We start from the raw sequence: 18,567 nt of genomic DNA on the forward strand, positions 1-18,567 counted from the left end.
AGCCTGGAGCCAGAGTAACTGGCTCTGGGGGCTTGAAAGGCCTGGTGGTGCAAAGGCGTGTGTGCCAACGGGGGAAACGGAACAGTGGCACTAAGGCCACTCACCTTGAAGCCAGGGACTGCCTTGCAGACAGGTCTGTGCGACTCTGGCCTGGCACAGCTATAGCAGCTGCTGCCCGCGGCCACCTCTGCTGAAAGGCCGTCCCTGAGCAGGTGCTGGTGATCTCGGTCCCTTCTCCCTTGTTCCAGCTTGAGCGTCTGGGCTGCGACGTACTGTACGTACTCAGATGTCAAGGCCATCTGTGTCTCCAGGTGTCTGAGGTCCTCTACTTAGAGAAGAACAGCCTGTGGAAAGCCCCTTTGGGCACCTCTGTTAGTCCACAGCTCCAGGTTGGGTGGCGTCTGGGGGCCATGACCCCAGCCCTGGGAGTCTTGGCTACTACTGGACAGACTGCTGCAGGCTGCATGTCCCTGTGAGCTGCAAGGAATCACTCGGCACTGGTTCCTTCCAGTCCATTCTCAAGGGACACCCCTTGGGGATCACTGCCCTGTGCCTCGTGGGTGGCCAGCTGCTGAGCACTCCGACGCTGCTTGTCCTCGGCACCCCGGTTTTGGCCTCCTGGTCAGTCACCTCTGGGGCTCCCTACTTGCTGTCTGGATGTTGTGCCCAGAGGGAAGGAAGCCCTGGGGACCATCACCCTTCCCCAAGCTGGAGGTCACATGCCCTGTGTCCAGAAACCCAGCTGCCAGGGCCCCGGGGCCGGGATCTGTCCTGGGAGGACACACCCAAAGGAAGACACATTGTGTCCAGGGTGTTTAGGGAGTGTGAGTGGAAGGAGGGGTGCCTGAGCAAGCCTACTGGCCCACGTCCTCTGGCAGCCACACCTGGTGCCCCTGGGGCCTGGGCTCAGCCCCCCTGGGTGCTCCCAGCAGCCCTGCAAACAAACTTAGGTCTGGCTTCCGGGTTTGGGCGGCTACTCTGTATTCTTGAGCCTTTGTGTCTACAATGTCTTCGGATCCGAGGAGTCCCAGGGAGGAGTTCACAGCCCACTAGGAGTGGTCTGCGGCCCTGCAGAAGGCCCCTTGGGGCAGCATGGCAGCCCTGTAGCATCCTGGAGTTTCCTGACCTTATCCCGGCCCCCCCCACCCCCTGCCCCACCTCCCCTGCCTGGGACTTTTCTCCTGTGACCCCGGACTGTGTGCCTGGGGCATCAGACCCTGAGTGCAGCCTCGCAGGCTTTCCGGCCTTGCCCTTTGGGGTGGATGTCCTCATTCTCAGAGGCGTCAACTTGCTCAAGGTCATGGCCCCTCCTGTAGACTGCCTACTCTGCCTACTTTCCTGCCACTTGGACTCCTCCGCACTGCGTGTCCTGGGCTCCAGCCTGGTCCCTGCAGGGCCTACTTGGCCTCAAGCTGGCCGTGCAGTTGCCCACCAGGTCCTGTCCACGTCCAGCCGTCTGTCTCCTCCCAGGAAGCTCAGGGCCCCTGCAGGGTCTTCTCAGGACTCCAGAACCTCAGCCCGCTCTCCCTCCCCCAGGACGCACAGGCTCACACCACCTGCCTTTGCAAACACTCCCCTGGCTTCCCGTTACCCCCCCCCCTCTGGCCCCCCTAGTGCTCCCTTATTTTCCCCTCTGGTGAGTGGCTCCAGCCAGCTGTGCTTTCCTGTTTGGCTGTGGCTTGAGTCAGGGACTGGGTCTGATTCATCTCCTGTTGAACACAGGTGTTCAGGAGAGAAGGCCTGAGGCCCCCGAGGGCAGCCTCCCCGAGGGCAGCCTCCCCGAGGGCAGCCTCCCCGAGGGCAGCCTCCCCGAGGGCAGAGCTGGGTGGGAGGGGCCTCTGGGCTCCTGTCAGCTGTCCGTTGGTCCGGTTTCCAGGGGTCAGGCCTGGCCTTGCTGTCCACCTCCTCCTAAAGGACCCCACCAGTAGTAACCCTGTTAGTAGAAGCTTCCCCCGTGGCTGTGAAACACAATGTGGCCCCGAGGCCCACTCAGACTTTGATGTCTCCTCAAGAAGCCCCGGCCCGGGCGCCTGGGTGGCTCAGTTGGTTAAGCGACTGCCTTCGGCTCAGGTCATGATCCTGGAGTCCCGGGGTCGAGTCTCGCATCGGGCTCCCTGCTCGGCAGGGCGTCTGCTTCTCCCTCTGACCCTACCCCCCTCTTGTGCTCTATCTCATTCTTTCTCTTAAATAAATAAATTAATTAAAAAAAAAAGAAGCCCGGGCCCTGGGATCAGATCCCCTTTAGGGCAGGAAAGTGTTGCCTGGGCACAGTCGTCTCTCCCCAGCCTCATGAGCACCGAGGACCTGGGAGGGGTGGGGGGTGGTAACTGTCAGGGCTGGGGCGCCCTAGGGCTAGCTGGGGGCTCAGTTGCTGCCCCACTTGCCCCCTGCTCGCACTGAGGCCCTATCCAGGCAGGACCTTGGGCAGCGGCCGCGGCATCGCTCCCCACCCCGCCCCCCGCTCCTGGAAGGTGCCGGCAGGGGCGGGGAGGATGGGGGCGTCGGATCCCCCCCACAGGCGCTGGCCCCCCCCACGGGAGGCACGGCTTCTTGCCGCGAGAGGGGGGGCCCGACGGCCGCTCTGCGCCCGCCCCCGCGCCCCGCTCCGCAGATATAAGGCGGCCGCCGCCGCGGCTCCGAGCCCCGCCGCCCGCCCGCCTCCCGCGTCCCCATGGCCCGGCCCGCGACGCTGGTGGCCGCCGCCCTGGCGCTGTGCCTGCTGCTGGCGCCAGCCGGCCTCGCGTGGTACAAGACGGCGGCGGGGCCCAGCTCCTACTCTGTGGGCCGCGCGGCGGGGCTGCTGTCCGGCTTCCGCAGGTCCCCGCACGCGCGCCGCTCCGAGCCCCCAGCGAGCGCGGGACCCCCGGGCCGGGCGGGCGCCGTCGTCGAGCCGTGTCCCCGCCTGCGGAGCCTGGTGAGTGCGGCCGGCGGGGCGGGCGGGGGCCGGGGGGGGGGCGCGCGCGCGGGACGCGGGGGGCGCGCGGGGAGGACCCTCAGCCTCCTCCCGCCCCCAGGCCGTGTGTGTCAAGGACGTGTCCCCGAAGCTGCGGAGCTGCGAGCGGCTCCCCGACGGCCGCGCCACCTTCCAGTGCCAGGCGGACGTCTTCCTGTCGCTGCGCGCGGCCGACTGTCGCAGCGCGTGAGCCCCGACCCCCGCGCCCGGACCTCGCTTGGCCCTCGCCGCCCAGCGCGGGCACCCCAGCGCCCCCCTCCACCCGCGCGCTGAACGGCTCCCTGAATAAACGAGAAGCGCAGCTGGCCTCCGAGTGGGCGCGGGCGGGGCGGGCAGGGACCCGCCAGTCCCCAGACCCCGACTCTGCCGCCAGACACCCCCGGCGCCCCCTACCCGCCGCCCCACAGGTCTCTCAGGCCACTAGCCTACCCCGGAACAGCCTGCACAGGGGCACCCCACGTCCCCGCTGTCTCCCCGCCTTTGTCCACACAGCTCCGGGATCCCCCAGTGTCCTCCAGGAGCCAGTTCCATGTTTGCCCTCACAGCCTCCTCCGACCACCCCACCCCAGGTGGCCCTCCTGCCTGGGAGGGTCCCACTCCAGGCCTGCCTTGCTCCCGGGGTTTCCCGAGGACAAAGCTCTTCCTTACTGGAGGGGCAGCTCCTCAGGTCACTCCTTTCTTGGTGTCCCCTCAACACACCGCAAAGTACTAGGCACAGGGCAGTGAATGCATGTGTTGAATGAGTGACTAGGCCAGGGCAGGATGGGGGGGCGGCTGGACACGAAGTTCCGGGGTGAGAAGGGGCTGCTCACAGGCCGGCCCAGCACTGACAAAGCTGGACGTGGCCTCTCCTGAGGCCGGCGGCTCTGCATTCACCTCTCCCCTGACCCACAGCGAAGCAGGCGGGTCCCCACAGCCGTGAGTGCTGACGCGTGGCTGCGAGGGACCACGGCTCTGCAGCAGTGGCCTCCCTTGCTCCACACTCAGGCTTAATTCCCTACTTTGCTTGTCAGAATCTGGGTTCATTCCTGCCCCCAGCCCCACTGAGGCTGCCCCTGAGTTCCCTTCGGAGCTGGGTTCCAGGGGGCAGGAAGGGGAAATGAGGCCCAGAGCTTGTCTTGGGGTGTCCCCCACCCATGGGGAGCGGCTGGCCAGCTGGGCCTCAGGGAGGCCAGGGGACTGGCCCTCCATTCAGAGGCTCTTGTGGGGGGGTCCCACAATCCCACTGCACCTGAATGGACGTGTCTCCGGGGGCACTGCCTTCCCGGACCCCCAGGATCTGGGCCTCCGCCAACCGTGTCCCAGAGGGCTCCCTGGCTGCCGCAGCCCCCAGCTTAGAGGCGTTGCTCCCGGGTCCTCACCCGTCCGAGTCAATGCAGGACTGGCTGGTCCCTCCTCGCCCCCCTGCTCAGGGAGCCCTGCAGCCCAGGGGTCCCGCAGTCTGAAGTGTGGGGAAGCCCAACACCACTGCACCCCTGAGGCTGGGGACCCAGATGGGGTGGGGGTCTAGGGAGGGCCCTGTGCCTCTCACAACTTACTACCCCAACTTGGGGAGGGAGGGAAGGAAAGCCGGTGGCGGCTGCCCAGCCGGGGGGGTGACGTGAGCTTCCACGGTCACTTCCCTTCCATTTCCCGCATGGGGTTCTAAGTTAGGCCTCGTGAGTAGTTACATCGGAAGAAAAAGACAGGCCAACCGATCAGAGGAAAGGATGCCAGCTCTCCACTTCCATGGGGCCGGGCTACAGGTGCCGGGCCCCACCTGGATCAGCAGCTGAAGGACGGATGCCCTTCTGGGGGAAGGGGCCGAAAAGACACCATCACAGTCCTCGCCTTTAAACAAAACCAACCAAACTATTGCCCCCACCCCATCCAAAACGAAGAGGTGACCAGGGTCGGTAGCCTGCAGCTGCTGGGCTGCTCCCAGTGGGCCCTGATTTGGAAACCCTGAGATTCTCTGGACCCAGTCAGGGAGCCTGAGCCAATTCCTTTCTGGATGCGTGGCCCTGCACAGAACCACGGGGAGCCAGCCTCCCACTGGCCTCGCGACAGACTCCGGGAACAAGCACCCACTGGGCTCTTGCCCCTCCCTCCGTTATGCTCCAAGGGAGGCACCTGAGGTGTCTGGGGGTCCTAAACTGGGGGATGCCTTGCTGCCAGGCTGCCTGCTTCCCCCCCTCGCCCCCCACCGTGTGGAGGGTGGTGCGGAGCAGGGCCAAGAGCCGGACACAGAATACCTCCCACCAGGTTTATTTGGTTGTTCACCAGCCAGTCAGATACAAAATCGAGAACAGTCTGTGGGGAGAGCAGCAAGGCTGGCCCGGGAAGTGGGGGGCACAGTGCCTAAGGGCCAGGCCCAGGGCACCAGGGAGCCCACACAGGAGGTGGCACAGTCTGTGCCCTGAGGAGGAAAGGGGGGTGCCCCCTTCAGGTCACTGCTCCCCTGAAGCCGGCTTCCGGTGAGGCCAGGAAGGCAAAGAGTGCCAGGCGGTAGGGGTGTCCTGGGTCTGCAGGGGCTTGGGGGCGGGGGGGGGGAGAAGCTGGGCCTTCACTGGCACACAGGGTGGCACCCCTCTGGCTGAAGGTGCCCGTGCTCATCCCGCCCACTGGGCCGCTCCCCCGTGCTGGTGCGGAGGGGGGCAGCATCCTCCAAGAGGAGGCCAGGTGGAGAGGGAACACTGCAGCCTTGCTGAAAACTGTGGAAACCAAACCCTCAAGGCATGGGAAGCAGAGCGGGGAGGGGGCTGGCCCGTGGGCACGCTGCGTGACCACCCTCTGCTCAGAAGTCACAGTCGCTCTCCCTCTCGCGCTGCACCTCCTGCCGCCTCCTGGCCTCCAGGAAAGCCAGCTCCTTGGCCTCTTTCTTCTGGTTCCGGGCCTCGTACTCTAGCCTGGGGGCCGGGCTGTGGTGAGCTGTGTGCCCAGGCCTGGGGCCTCAGTGGCTGGCTGCGCCCCCACCAGGCTCAGCCAGGACCTCTCCCTCACCTGTTCTTGATGATGCGCTGGACGATGAGGTCCGTGGTAAGGTCATTCCCGCTGTCGATCTGACAGAAGATGCCCCTTCTCTTAGGCTCCTGGAGGCCAGACGGTAGGGAAAGGAGATGAGGGCCCTCCTCTGGACCCCGAGGAGACTGCCCAGCTGCCTGGGCCTGGAGGGTCCTCAGCCCAGGAGGACCAGGACACCGGTAGGGTTATTCCCGCTGCTTAGCAACCCGCCTCCTCATCCCGGGAGGCCACTTGGCAGTTAACCCCCAGCCAAGCTCCCAGACAGGCACTGTGAGCCCGGGGGCTGAGGGGGCAGGAGGCTGGGGACATCACACAACATCCACCTCGTGCCCAGCATGACCCACCTGGTAAGGATCTGAGCCGTCCTTGTCAGGCACGATTTCCGTCTTCCCGTGACATACCAGGTCCACCTGGGGAGGGAACGGGGCTCAGGGAGACTGGCGCCCTGCACTCAGAGGGCCCTCCCTGGGACCTGGCCCACTAGGAGCCTCACCTTGAAGTGGTCCAGGAGCTCTGCTGTGACCGCATAGGGGGCCCCGATCACCACTTCTGACACATACTATGGGGACAGAGAACACAGACGGTTAGCTCGGACGCTGCTAGGTCAGAGAGTGGTGGGAGAGGGCGCTCAATGGTAAGGAAGCAGGGACTGGGGGGGAGGGGCGCAGCATGGTGGGGCTGGCTGGCCGGAAGCCTGAGGCTCCTGGATGCCCTCACTGCCCCCTCCTCCCTACCGGCTTGGGCAGGAGACCCCACCCAGTGCACCCGCCTTGGCACATACCCGGCAGGCCAGCACGCTCAGGGTCCGCTCATGCAGGTTCATGATGGGGTAGTTCTTCCCCTTGTAGTGGTTGACCTCCTAGAGCCAGAGTGAGCTCAGGTGAGCGGGCAGCCTCGGGCAGGCGGGGGCTGGAATCTCCCCGGCAGCCCCTCACGGGCGCTCGCTAGTGTGGGGAAGCCCCAGTCCCCAGGAAAAGGCCCCGGTGTGTCTCCTCTGCCTCTATCAGCACCCCAAGCCTCACCCCTGTGGGCCGCCTGCACCCAACCTCAACCCCAGGAGCCCCTCAAGGGCCCCCACACCCTATCAGCTGGCCAGGGAGCGAGACCTGGTCAAAGTGCAAGCCGGCGATGACGTATGGCCTCTCTGCCAGGCCGTGCACCTTCTCCAGGAAGTCCACATGGCCGATGTCTGTGCCCAGATTAAGAAGCAAGTAACAGGGAAAGGAGCAGCTGCCCGCAGGACCAGGGGCTCCAGCAGGTTCCTTCGAGCTCTGCCCCAGTCTGGGGGCCATCCCACGACCCAGGGGTGCACACAGGGCCAGGGCGGGGCTGCCCTCCCACTTGGTCCCAGAGGATACGGAACAGGTCGAAGGCGCCGGCCACGTAGATGACCGTCTCCCCTGGCTGAGGTTCCTTCCCGGAAGCAAACTGGATGATCTTCTGAGATGTCTGCAGAAACTGCGACACCCCTGTCCAGGGGTTCCGCCCCCCAGGGCACTGGAAGCCGAGAGCACTCTGGTCAGTGACCGATGCCTTGCAGGCACGTCCTTGATCTGTTCCCACCCCACAGCCCCTCTCCTGCGGCCGGGGCCGCCTGCACCTGCCTGTCTGTCTGGGAGCAGGTATGGGGGCGACAGCCCAGAACTCCAAAGCCCTAGCTCAGCCTGCCAGCTCACTCGGTCACGTGTGTGCTCTTAGCAGGCACACACCTCTGGCAGGACACCGTGGGCTAGCCAGCAGTGCCGAGCCCACACCAAGGCCAGGCTGGAGAAGACCCCGGTGACCAGCGGGACGTGTGGCCCAGGGGTGGACACTGCCCTTGTGGGGACCCAGTGCCCTGAGCCACCTTCTGGTCACCTGGGAGGAGCCTCCTGAGAGTGTCTCCCTGGCAGGGGTCAGGTGAGGGGACTACAACGGGAGAGAAGACCAGGCCGCCTGGTTAGAGGCCACCTGCTCGGAGGCAGTCCTTGCTCCTCCTCCGGGGGCCAGTACCCAGGCAGTGCCTGGAAGGCAGGAAGCTCGGTGAGCATCCCGGCCAGCCCTCCCCCGGGGGCAGCCTGGGGGGCACCAGGTACTGGCCTGGCTGGTATGGGCAACACTCACCTTACCAAAGCTGTCTGCATATTCCCGGTACTCAGAGGATATCTCCTGAATGGAAGGATGGGGGACGTTGAGGAGCCTCACCCCCCGAGCCATGGTCAACCCCAGGGCCTCACAACTTGCTGTCCTGGAGCCCACAGAGAGGCAAGGACAGGGCAGGTCGGGTGTTCCCTCCCTCCCAGCAGCGTCCTCAGCCCTGGGACCTCGGGGATCCCGCCCCCGGCCCCCCCAGACTCACGTGACCACTGTGATGGGCCTTGGTCACCAGCAACATGCGGCCCACGAGGTCCGTGGTGGACACGCCCTGGGTGCGCCGGCACTCTCTGGGGACAGAGGTGGGGTCAGGGCTCGCATCCTGGACATGCTCCAAAGTCCCCACCTGCAGCTCACCCCACCTGAGGGCGGCCCTGCTGTGGCCCAGCCCCCCACCACGCTGAGTGTGGACCAGGCAGCTCCGCGCTGCTCTCGGGCCGCGACAGAAACCAGGACCAGGAGCGCGGGGAAGGCCGCTACGCTTTCATCCACTGAAGGAAATGACAGAGCAGAAGCGTGGCTAAGTCCCAAGTGTGCAGGGCTGGGCGGGCAGGTGCCCACCACACCCATGTCCAGCAAGGCCGGGGGAACTCCAGGCCGCGCTGCTGGGGCAGAAGCCACCGGCCACCATGGCTGAGTTAGGTAACGAGAAAAACCCGCTCCCCGGCCACAGCCCCCATTCTTACTGCTGGCCAGCCACCCTGTGACTACACGGCACCACACGGGACGGCACAGGTCCACGACACTCGAAGCCCCACTAGGCAGCATGTCCACCCTGTTCCAGTCCTGGCCATTTTCCTCGCAGGCAGAAAGAGCCTGGGGGGAGCTTCAAGCCCCATTCCTGACGAGGTGGGGCCCTCACCGGGACTCACCTGTACCTCCCAGCCTGCTTCACTTCCTCGTAGGTGTCACGGCCATCTACAGTCAGCGTGATGTCATCTAAGGAGCATCACACGTGTGAGAACGAGGATTCTCAACCCAGACCACGTGGGCCTACAGGACCCTCAACCCTCATCCCAGGCCGGCCCCGGTGTGCATGGGTTCTTTCTGGGAAAGGACCCGAGGCCGTCTCGGATCCTCGAAAGGCTCGGTGCTGCTCCCCAAAGCGTGGGGAGGCCCCAGCCCCCGGCTGCCCTCCGGCCCGCCCAGAGGCCCCGGCACTCTGGGCCCCAGCCCCACCCACTCACTGCCATGGACACAGAAGTCGCAGCTGTACTTGTCCAGTGTCTCCAGCGTGGTAACGTAGGGAGCCGCCGGCACCACCTCGTCCACCCACTTGATGGCCTGCACCATTTTGTACCTCTCCTCCTGAGTGAACACCGGGGGCCCCTTGTGCTTGGAGATCTCCTCTAGAGCCAGAGACAAGACAGATGATCTCTGCAGGGCTGGACCACAGGCTTGCTGGCCTCGGGAGCCCCCTCCCAGCACCAAGCAGAGTCTGCAACCACATGTGAGCTCATAGCAGGCAGCTCTCTCCCCGGACCCTCAGCCTGTCACAAGGGCAGGACGCCACCCTGTCTCTAGGGGCCACTACAAGTGCTCAGGATGTGTTTGCTGGATAACTGCGTGGTTCCCTCACCCAACCAGAGTTCCAGACGAAGTCCTTAGACAACCAGGCGCTCCGTTCTCCAGGGTCCCGGGAACCAGGTTGTGCGGGGAGGGGAAGTGGGCAGCAGGGCCAGAAATGTGATCCCTTGGCTGCACTGCTCAACCGACCAGCTGAGCTGCAAGGTGGAAAGCCCTGAGTGGGCTCAGCCTGGGGCTGCAGGTGGCATGAAGCTGCTGGGCTGTGCTCTTCGCAAGGATGGCCTTGGGCCTGGCCTGACCCCTTACAGGGCCCTGTAAGCTCAAAGGCAGCAGCCCCAGCTTACCATCGGTGTGCACACCCACGATGAGGTAGTCGCCCATGGCCCGTGCCTGGCGCAGCTGGTTAGAGTGACCGTAATGCACCATGTCATAGCTGTGGAGAGGACAAAATGGTGAGTCCCTGTGCAGATGGGGGGATTGAGCAGCTGGGAGTGGGTGTGTGTGTGGGGGTGCAGCCTTGCTCCTCTGGGGCTTCCTCAGGAAGGCCTTTGAGCAGCTGCCACTGGGAATTGCTCCAGGGTCTGGCCAAGCCTGGGCTTTCAGAGGGGAGGTGGGCACTCAGCTCCCCACACCACTGGTCCCTGGCCCAGACTTAACAAGCACAGCAGGGGCTGGGCTGTGCCCAGGAACAAGGCCTGCTGGTCCCCAGGGCTGGTGAGCACACAGAACAGCCTCAGCTCCTCACAGGTGCCACAGAGCCCTGCCCTCTGCCCTCAGCCCCTCCTCTCACCAAACGCAAACAATGGGGGGCAGGCCCTTTAATCTGTAAACTGACATTAATTTAAACTGGGCTGGACTCTGTACTACCCTGAGGCAAGTGGACAGTCTTCGGGACCAACACGAAACAAAGTCTGACAAATGGGTGAAGGCTATTGCTAGTTTTGGAAATCCTGCTCACTCTCCCGTGGCCTCCAGAGACTCAGCGAGGCTTTGCTCTCTGGGGCCAACAACCACCTCCCTACCAACTGGTTCTAGAGCTCTTATCCTCAAATCTGCGCCTGATTAAGGAGTGACTTCTCAGCTAGAGGCCCACTTGCTCCGTGTGTGCTGCGGAGGACCCCCAGTTGGCCCCACACCAGCTCTGTTTCCTTCCAAAGCCTCACGTTGTCTCCTGAGTAGGTGACAGTGTCCCTGCTTCTCCAGGTGACTCAGGCCACCCGGTGCACAGAGCTCTTCCGCTCCCTGACACCTGTTACTCCCACCACAGCACACCAGGTCCCAGCACACAAGCCTGTGGGGTCACACGATTCTGGCCCTGGGGTGAGAGAAAAGGAGAGTCCAAATCCAGCAGCCTGGCTGGCCCCTGAGCTCACTGGACAGGCTGGGCTGGGGGTGCACAGTTCGGAATGCAGGGTGGTGCTGGGTCTGGGGTGTGTCCTAGTGGCCATGGGTGGCTTGCCGCGGCAGGGGCCTGGTCAGACCAGGGCCAAGGTCAGAGTCCACCAACATGAAGCCATGCTCCCTCTACCCAAGGTGACTCAGGCACAGCTGCAAAGGTATGACAGCCACCCCCCCACACACCGTCGCTCTCCTCTGAAACCATCAACTGTTCTTTCTCTGATTCCATCAGGTGAAGGGTATGAGCAAGCATCACAACAGACAAGCTATCAGTAGAGGTCAGTTTTCCTCTTATCCGCTGACAGCCCCAAACTTATCTGAAAACTACTCCAGGTCTCGGCCGGCCAGAGGAGAGAACGGATGGGCACTGTGGCCCTCCTGGGAGGGGCCCCGGAACCCAGGGGCTTCACTGGGGGTCGTGGACACAGGCAATTCCTGCCCCGACGCTTGCCCAGACACCCGGGAGAATCCCTCCGACTTTGCGGCAGGCAGGCTGGAGAGCCGGGCACGGAGACCGCCGCGAAGACGCTCCGGGCGCACGGCTCCCCGGGTATGAAGTGATCCCGCTCGTCGGGACCGGACACACTCGACTCGCGCCACCACCGGCCAGACTCAGGCGGCCAGGCGGGCGGCTCAGCGGCGGACCCCGGAGCAGGAGCGCCCGCGTCCCCAGGAGGGCGCCGGGACCGGGAGCCGTAGGCCCGGGCCGCCTCCGCCTGCCGCTCGCTACGCACGGCCGCCCCAGGGCTCCGGGCCCGGCCGTCCCCGCCCCCGGCCCGCCCGCCGCCGCCGCCGCCGCCGCGCTCACCAGCCGTCGCACCACACTCGCACGGCGCGCCTGCCTTCCGGACCCGGCGGCTGTGCACCGCCGGCCGCCCCGTGCCCGTTCCGGATCATGGCCCCGCAGCGGCGGCCCGGTGCGGCCGGCTCCGCGACTCCCAGCGGCCGCCGCCCGCCGGCCCCGAGCACGCCTCGGCCCGCCCCGCCCGGCGCACGCGCCGTCACGCGGGCCTCACCCGCCGCGCTGGGCCAATGGCGTGAGCCGCCGGAGCCGAGCCCCGCCCCGCCTGGCAGCCTACCGCGGGCCCCGGAGACCCCGCCCTCCGCCGCGCCGGGCCAATAGCTTGCGCGCACCTTGCCGAGGGGGCGGGGCAAGACCACGTGGGGCTCCAACCGCTTCCCCCGAGGAGCGCCCGCGTCCGTCTCCGCCCCCGCAGGGCAGTCATTCGAGGACACGCGCGAGACAGTGCAAAGACGTTTAATAACAAAAAGGCCTGCTGAGAGCCCAGGCTCAAAACCACCCCTCTGCCGCAAGCCCAATTCAGAAAAAGTTGCTATAAAGTCACCGTGTTTTAGTAAGAAGCAGTAGAAATAGGCTTGAGGCCCCTGAGACTAGCCCGGTGAAGGAGGAAAGGCAGCCGTGTGCTTCCTCCTGACTGGCCAGTTGTGAAATAACCCGAGTTCTGTTCTCGCACAAAGGCATGGCTGCCACCTCTCTAAGAAGAGGCTGGACAGGCCAGGTGTCCTCCGAAGGCCCATGCTCGAGGCGGCCACAACAGTGCAAGGGGCTCCCGCTAGGACCAAGGGCTAAGCAGTCCTCCCGGGAGGATGCTCACAGGACCAGGGGGCAGTCCTGGCCTTGCCCCTGAATCAGAGTTCCATCATCTGCAAAGTGCCAATTGTTCTTGTCCAGCACCAGGTTACGTTTTCTTTCTTTTTGTGCGTTTAGTGCAGCCCTTGCCAAACCAGCCACCTAGGACGGGGGCTGAGCTAAGTGGTGCACCCCGGTCTCCAGGCGGGGGCTCTTCCCGGCTTCTGCACAGCGATTTCCGTGTGTGGCTCCCTTCTTCACCTGCACATAGGGGAGTCGCCAGGGAGAAGATGGGGTCCTGCCACCTACCGAAAAGGGAAAGCTAGGTCAGGCATGCCTGGGAGCCTCTGGCGCAACCTGCCCCAGGGCGGGAAAGCTGACTGAGGTCGCCCTGCTTCCCTCCCCCTTGTCTTAACTGTGGCCAGGCTTTGCTTAGTGGCAGATCCACTGTTCCTGAGCTACAGAACAGCTACAAGAGGGGTAAGCTCCCCGAGTAACTCAAAGGTCAGCACTCACACTAGCTCAGCCTCTGCAGAACTCAGTGTCCTTGCTGGTGATGGAGCAGGGCGTGCACACCCAGGATGGGGCAGCAGTAGCCCCAAGAGGGGTGAATCACTAGTAACGCTGGACCCCACCTTTCACTTGTATGGCCAGGGGCAGGTGGACCAGACCCTCTCCCTCTTCCCAGACTGCAAGACTTGATGGGGGCGGGGGGGGAGGGGGGGGAAGGCCAGCTGACTAGGGAGGTGTGGCCTATAGACTACACCATGAAGAGATCATGTGTCTGACTGAGATGTAGAACCACATATTATAAACTTAAGATACAGATAAGCACTGATAAAGAAAATGAGCTAAGTTAATGTAAAAAAAAAAAAAAGTACAGTACACAATAGGCCCACATTACAGAACACCACAAACATAACATACAAGAATTGCCAGGCCCAGAAGGTGAAGGGATCCTTAATTCTTGAACCCTTTGATTAAAAGAAGTTATTGATTTCCCCTATAAGACCCTGAAAATTCACAGAGAAAGAAAGTGTAAACTTTTTACTCAATACATATACCACGTCTAAATTATCACAAATTCTGTATTAAGGTACAGTTTAAGCTTCCCCAAAGTATGCCAGCTCCCCAAACCAAGTGCACCAAGATTCTGTCTGACTGAAGTTGCCGAGACCACGTCCCTTCAAGGCACCTTCCCGTCCAGGCTGTCTTGAGGTAGAAGGGGGACTCTCCAGGTGCACACTGGCACATCCCCTCTCCCTGCAGGGAGTCACACCAGCCAGGGCGCCCTAGCTGATGCCTCAGCCGCTCCCTGCGGGGGCCACCAGGCTGCAGTCACACCTCAGACACCATCTGCAACAACTCAGAGCATTCTCTATGCTCAGTTCACGAGAAAAGACAGACATGGCCCATCCACACAGGGGCAGGAAAAGGGGGGGATGCACCCGTGCCCCCCTCACCTGCTATAGGGGGGAATCTCCAGGCCCAGCTCATCCATGAGGAGCTGCATGACGTCATCACACTTCCCGTGAAGCTTCAGGGCAGCCCAGTCATCCTTTGGGGTCCACTGGGGACAGGGGAAGGCGAGTGAGGACACCTCACTTCCTCCCAATGGCCCTTTCTCAGCCAGACCTCTGTGGCCCATGAGTTCAGGACACCAACGTCCCAGGAACTCTGTTTCTCCTGTTCTAAGGTCCAGATCTAAAGAGGTATCTCCCGGTGCGCAACTCACCTGCAAGTTCACAATGTAGAGCTTGGGCCGCCGGCTGGGGGGCTTGGTCATGCACCAGAGACGAGGATACTTCTTCAGAACCTGTAGGAATGGACGGACAGACAAAAACACCACACACACAATGGGGAATGAAGCTCTAGGAAGCTAGGGTCTAACACTGAACTGGCAAGGGGCTGGCAGGCTCACTCCCCTCCCATTCCATCCGTGGTGCTGTTCACGTACCTTTAAACTGGAACCTAAACATAGGATTGTGTCGGCTTTGCTGGCAGCCTGAGTGGCTGCCTCCCAGTTCAGAGGCTGCCCCAGCGTCCCCCTCTCCCCAAAGTGCACAATGGTGTCCCGGAGCTGGGCCCCGCACTTGTGGCAGGCCCGGCCCGTCTGGTGCCGGTGCAGGGCGGTGCGCTCGGTCACGTCAAACACCCTCACGTACTCCCTGTTGGGAGTGCAGGCTGTACAGACCTGAGGAGAGAGCACTGTGAGCAGGAGCCGATGGCCCGCACAGGCCCCCGAATCCCAGCGGGACCGCTCACTTCAATGTACATGTTCCCATGGAGCTCGGAGATGGCCGTGCGAGGCAGACCACTCCGCAGGTGGAGGCCATCGCAGTTCTGAGACACCACATGCTGCACCTGGACGGGAGACAAGAGCAAGGCAGCAAGGGGGCTGTGGGGGACTGTGTTCAGCAGGGACACCATCCTTAACCCCGCCCAGAGCCCCCAAGTCGGGGGCGACTCCAACCCTGCATGAAGCCTAAAAGGCAAAACGAGAGAGGCAGGCCGGCCCCAGCACAACTTGGGAGGGCCCTCGGTGGGAAGGGCCCCAGGCTGCCCACAACAGCTCTGAAGCACTTGGTGAGCTAGGAGGGCAGGTGTTTGCTCTCAGCTGGGAAGGGCCCAGACTGACACTCTCTTGGCTCATTAGGTTTCAAGTCACCGAAGGACCGGGAGGATGAATCCTTCCCCACTTGGCTGAAAGTACTCAGCAGAGGGTCCCCAAAGGTTTCCCATGAGCTTCCCCTTTATCTAGGTGGCTTCTGAGATCTGTGTGGACAATGTGATAGAAACACAGGGGAGAAAGAGCCACCAGCAGCTCTGGGCCTGAGGCAGACCCTATACATGATTCCTGAAAGACACTCAAGCCAGGAGTCTAAAACACTGGGTAAGCGCTCATCCCACGGGTCCAATGGCTGACAGAGACACGATGCAGTTGCTATTTGGGCACGAAGGTGGCTCTCCAGGTTCTGCATCAGGCACCCAGCAAGTATACTTGCTAGCCACATACTTGCTAGCCGCACCAGGTTCTTACCAGCTTTTGCTCGTGTAGGCGGGCGATGCTCATGTGGGTGAGGGTTGGCTCAGCCTCACTCAGGTCAGCAGCACTGCCAGGTGGAAGGGAAGCACAGGTGTGGGGAGCTGTGAGGGCAGGCCCATGCTGCCTCTGCTCGACTGAGTGGGAAGGCTGCCCTGGGCTGCTTACCTAACGCTTCTCCCTTTCTGAAGCAGTGTCCACACTCCATTAGGGCCCCGGTAATCTGGAATAGAGGCTGCCTGCACATTCAGAAAGAAAATAAACCCAGTGACAATGCATCACTGTAGGAACTGGCAAAATTCGCAAGAGTGAAAAGCAAACTTTTCTCTTAACGTGTTCCAGGCTTGTCTGTGCACTGGCCTCTATTCATTCCAGAGGCCCAGCGCTTCCTAGTGCAACCTGCCTAAACCCACACAGGGCGGCTCCTTCCCTCTGCTCAGACCCCTGCTCCCACCTGGTCTAGCTCATCCCTCCAGGTTCCAAGGAGTCCTAACGCCTCTGGGAACCTCTCCAGCACAGAGTACAACCTGGGCTCTGCAGCCACACCTGTCCTCTAAACCGAGGGAGAGGACCGGTCAGGCTCATCTGTGGGTCTCCAGGGCCTAGCCAGTGCTCCGGGAAAGTTTAGTAGATGGTGAAACCCCAGGTAGGAGCACTCATCCGTCCCGATTCTTACATCTGGATAGTGTTTCCTGCCCTGCCTTCACAAAGATAAATACCAACGAATTTCTCTAGTTCTCAACCCAGTGAAATAAAGTCACCATGAGAGAAGACAGAAGGTGTGCCAGGATCAAGGAGTCTTGTGTTCCCCAGGCTGTGAGTGACCTGCCTTCTGGGGAGCCCTGTCTCCTCCCCGTAGCTTAAGCTCAGAAAAATGCCCACCCTGGACAGTGTGGTTCTGAATCACATTGAAGAGGAATGTCAGAAATGAGAACGGTAATGCTCAGAGCAAACTACAGAGCAGCACTCCCACAGATGACAGGAACACACATGTGACTGCAAGGAGGAGACCCCACTACCAGGGCTCCAGGGTCTGCAAGTCAGGGTAGTCAGTGCCCCTTACACAATCTCACTGCTGGGCCTCTGAGCTCATCCCTGTTTGGAGGGTCTTACTCTCACCCTTGCCTATAAAACCTTACTCAGCTTTCAAGGCCTGGCCTCAATGCTGCTTTGCACAACAAGCAACTGGATGGCTTTCACAGCTCTGAGGGGGTGTGCGCGCATCTCCCCTCTAGCAACCTAGCACAGCCAGCTTTACCTTAGCTATCTGCTGACATGCCATATCCTCATCACTGACGGGCTTCCTGAGGACAGAAATCCTCAGGGTTCACCTCTGCTGGCCTACGTGTGAGTCGCACTCAACACGCACTCATTGAGCAGACAAATGGCACTCTCAAAGCTGACCATATTCCATGGTCCAAGACAGCCTCTCAATAAAACGTGCCCAAACCCAACGCATTTCTCTCCTTCACCGGGTGTACTCTACTTCTTACTGCCTTGCTTTCTACTTACTTTCTTTCAACGTTTAGAAAACACAACGAATGAGGAATCAGGAGACAGTTCTGCGCTTAGCTCTGCCCACATAATCTTGGGATAGTGATGAACCGTTTTGACTTCAAATGAGGAGGTGCCCACAAACACTGAGGTATTATGTCCTGTTTTATCCCTCTTCCTTTCTTGTTTCTAAATATGTATCACAAAAACTGCAAACGTTTAAAAAGTTGGCAGTTTCAAACCCCACCGAAGTTTCCAGCGGAGTCATTTCGAGTTTCTCTAAGAAAGAATATTTGGGGGCGGGGGGAGGGCGCCTGGGTGGCCGGGTCCGTTAAGCCTCAGACTCTCGGTTTCAGCTGAGGTCCTGATCTCAGGGTGGTGGGATCGAGCCCCGCCTGGCGTGGGGCCCCGCACTCAGCGGGCAGTCTGCTTGAGAGTGTGCTCCGTGCACGCACTCTGTCTCTCTAATAAATAAATAAGTCTTAAAAAGAGAAGAGAGAAGAAAAGAAAAAAAAAAAAAAGAGACGATTAGACCAGCGGGGCGCCTGGCCGGGTCAGCCGGAAGAGCGTGAGACTCTCGGTCTCAGGGTCGTGAGTTCCAGCCCCACATCGGCTGTAGAAATGACTTTTAAAAATAAATTAACTTGCAGAAAGAACATCAGGACTGTTTGTAAAGGGAGTTTTTTGCGAATCAGTACTGACAGAAGGCTCCGCTCGGTCCTGGGGCGAGTCACCCAGAAGGGGGCGCCCCACACCCGCCCCTTGCGCCCGCGGTCCGCCGGGGAGCCGAGCCGGGGGCGCGGCCGCCCTACCGTGCTGATCCCTGCGCCGGTGTAGACCACCAGGTACTTGGCGTTTCGGACAGCGCCGGCCAGCTCCCGGACTTTCCTCCGCAGCTCCTCCGGGTCGTCGCACACCTGCCGAGACGCCGAGGCCGGTCCTAAGCCCCGCCCCCGCCCCCGCCCGGCGAGAGGCCCGGCCCCGGGGGTCCGCGGACCGAGCCCCGCACCGACCGAGCCCCGGGCGCGCCGCAAGACTCGCCTCCTCCTGCCGCCGCTTCAGGCCCTCGCGCCGCCTGCTCCGGCCCTGCAGCTCGGTCACCAGGTCCTCGCTCTCGGCCAGGAGCCGGCCCTCCTCGGCGCTGCGCTCGGCCGCCGCTTTCCTCAGGATGCGCGACACCTGCGGGCGCGGGGCGGGCGGTGAGGGCCGCGCGGGCCGGGGGCGCGGCGCGGGGCGGGCGGCGGCGTACCTGGCGGAGGCGCTCCCGCTGCTGCTCCTCCCGCAGCCTCCGGACCCGCTCCGCCGCCTTGCGCTCCGAGCGGCTGGGACCCCCGGCTGCCATCGCTCCCGGGAGATCCGCGCTTCCGCTTCCGCCTCCCGGCAGGCCGCGCAGCAGCGCATGCGCGCGAGGCCCGCCCCGCCCTT

General features: G+C 62.6%; 3 protein-coding genes across 5 annotated transcripts; 1 reads left to right on the top strand and 2 right to left on the bottom strand.

The window, feature by feature from the left end:
* Positions 1-2,667: 2,667 nt before the first annotated feature.
* NPB (neuropeptide B) lies at positions 2,668-3,165 on the top strand. Its single transcript, XM_027624450.1, has 2 exons — positions 2,668-2,914; positions 3,015-3,165. The coding sequence occupies exons 1-2, from the start codon at positions 2,672-2,674 to the stop codon at positions 3,141-3,143; spliced, it is 372 nt and encodes a 123-aa protein (XP_027480251.1). The 5' UTR covers positions 2,668-2,671; the 3' UTR covers positions 3,144-3,165.
* Positions 3,166-5,184: 2,019 nt separating this feature from the next.
* On the bottom strand, positions 5,185-11,996 carry PCYT2 (phosphate cytidylyltransferase 2, ethanolamine). The gene is made up of 13 exons (XM_027568532.2): positions 11,823-11,996; positions 9,961-10,049; positions 9,277-9,438; positions 8,962-9,028; positions 8,295-8,379; positions 8,060-8,104; positions 7,315-7,453; positions 7,063-7,145; positions 6,738-6,815; positions 6,450-6,515; positions 6,301-6,366; positions 5,936-6,024; positions 5,185-5,841 (listed from the first exon to the last, which is right to left on the bottom strand). Exons 1-13 carry the CDS (start codon positions 11,909-11,911, stop codon positions 5,730-5,732), a joined length of 1,170 nt encoding a protein of 389 aa, XP_027424333.1. The 5' UTR covers positions 11,912-11,996; the 3' UTR covers positions 5,185-5,729.
* Positions 11,997-12,261: 265 nt separating this feature from the next.
* On the bottom strand, positions 12,262-18,516 carry SIRT7 (sirtuin 7). 3 transcript variants are annotated; one of them, XR_003515387.2, is made up of 11 exons: positions 18,392-18,516; positions 18,184-18,321; positions 17,955-18,059; positions 15,817-15,887; positions 15,646-15,718; positions 14,871-14,969; positions 14,563-14,799; positions 14,341-14,421; positions 14,069-14,175; positions 13,533-13,618; positions 12,262-12,910 (listed from the first exon to the last, which is right to left on the bottom strand). XR_003515387.2 is itself a non-coding variant. In XM_027568378.2 (10 exons), exons 1-10 carry the CDS (start codon positions 18,482-18,484, stop codon positions 12,715-12,717), a joined length of 1,200 nt encoding a protein of 399 aa, XP_027424179.2. In that variant the 5' UTR covers positions 18,485-18,516; the 3' UTR covers positions 12,262-12,714. The 3 variants fall into 3 exon arrangements, 2 of the variants coding, with proteins under 2 accessions (XP_027424179.2, XP_027424180.1); XM_027568378.2 differs by lacking the exon at positions 13,533-13,618; XM_027568379.1 differs by lacking the exons at positions 12,262-12,910; positions 13,533-13,618 and adding an exon at positions 13,668-13,961.
* Positions 18,517-18,567: the final 51 nt, after the last annotated feature.

The sequence above is a fragment of the Zalophus californianus genome, chromosome 16 (genome assembly GCF_009762305.2).
Source record: "Zalophus californianus isolate mZalCal1 chromosome 16, mZalCal1.pri.v2, whole genome shotgun sequence".
Taxonomy (NCBI): Eukaryota; Metazoa; Chordata; class Mammalia; order Carnivora; family Otariidae; genus Zalophus; species Zalophus californianus.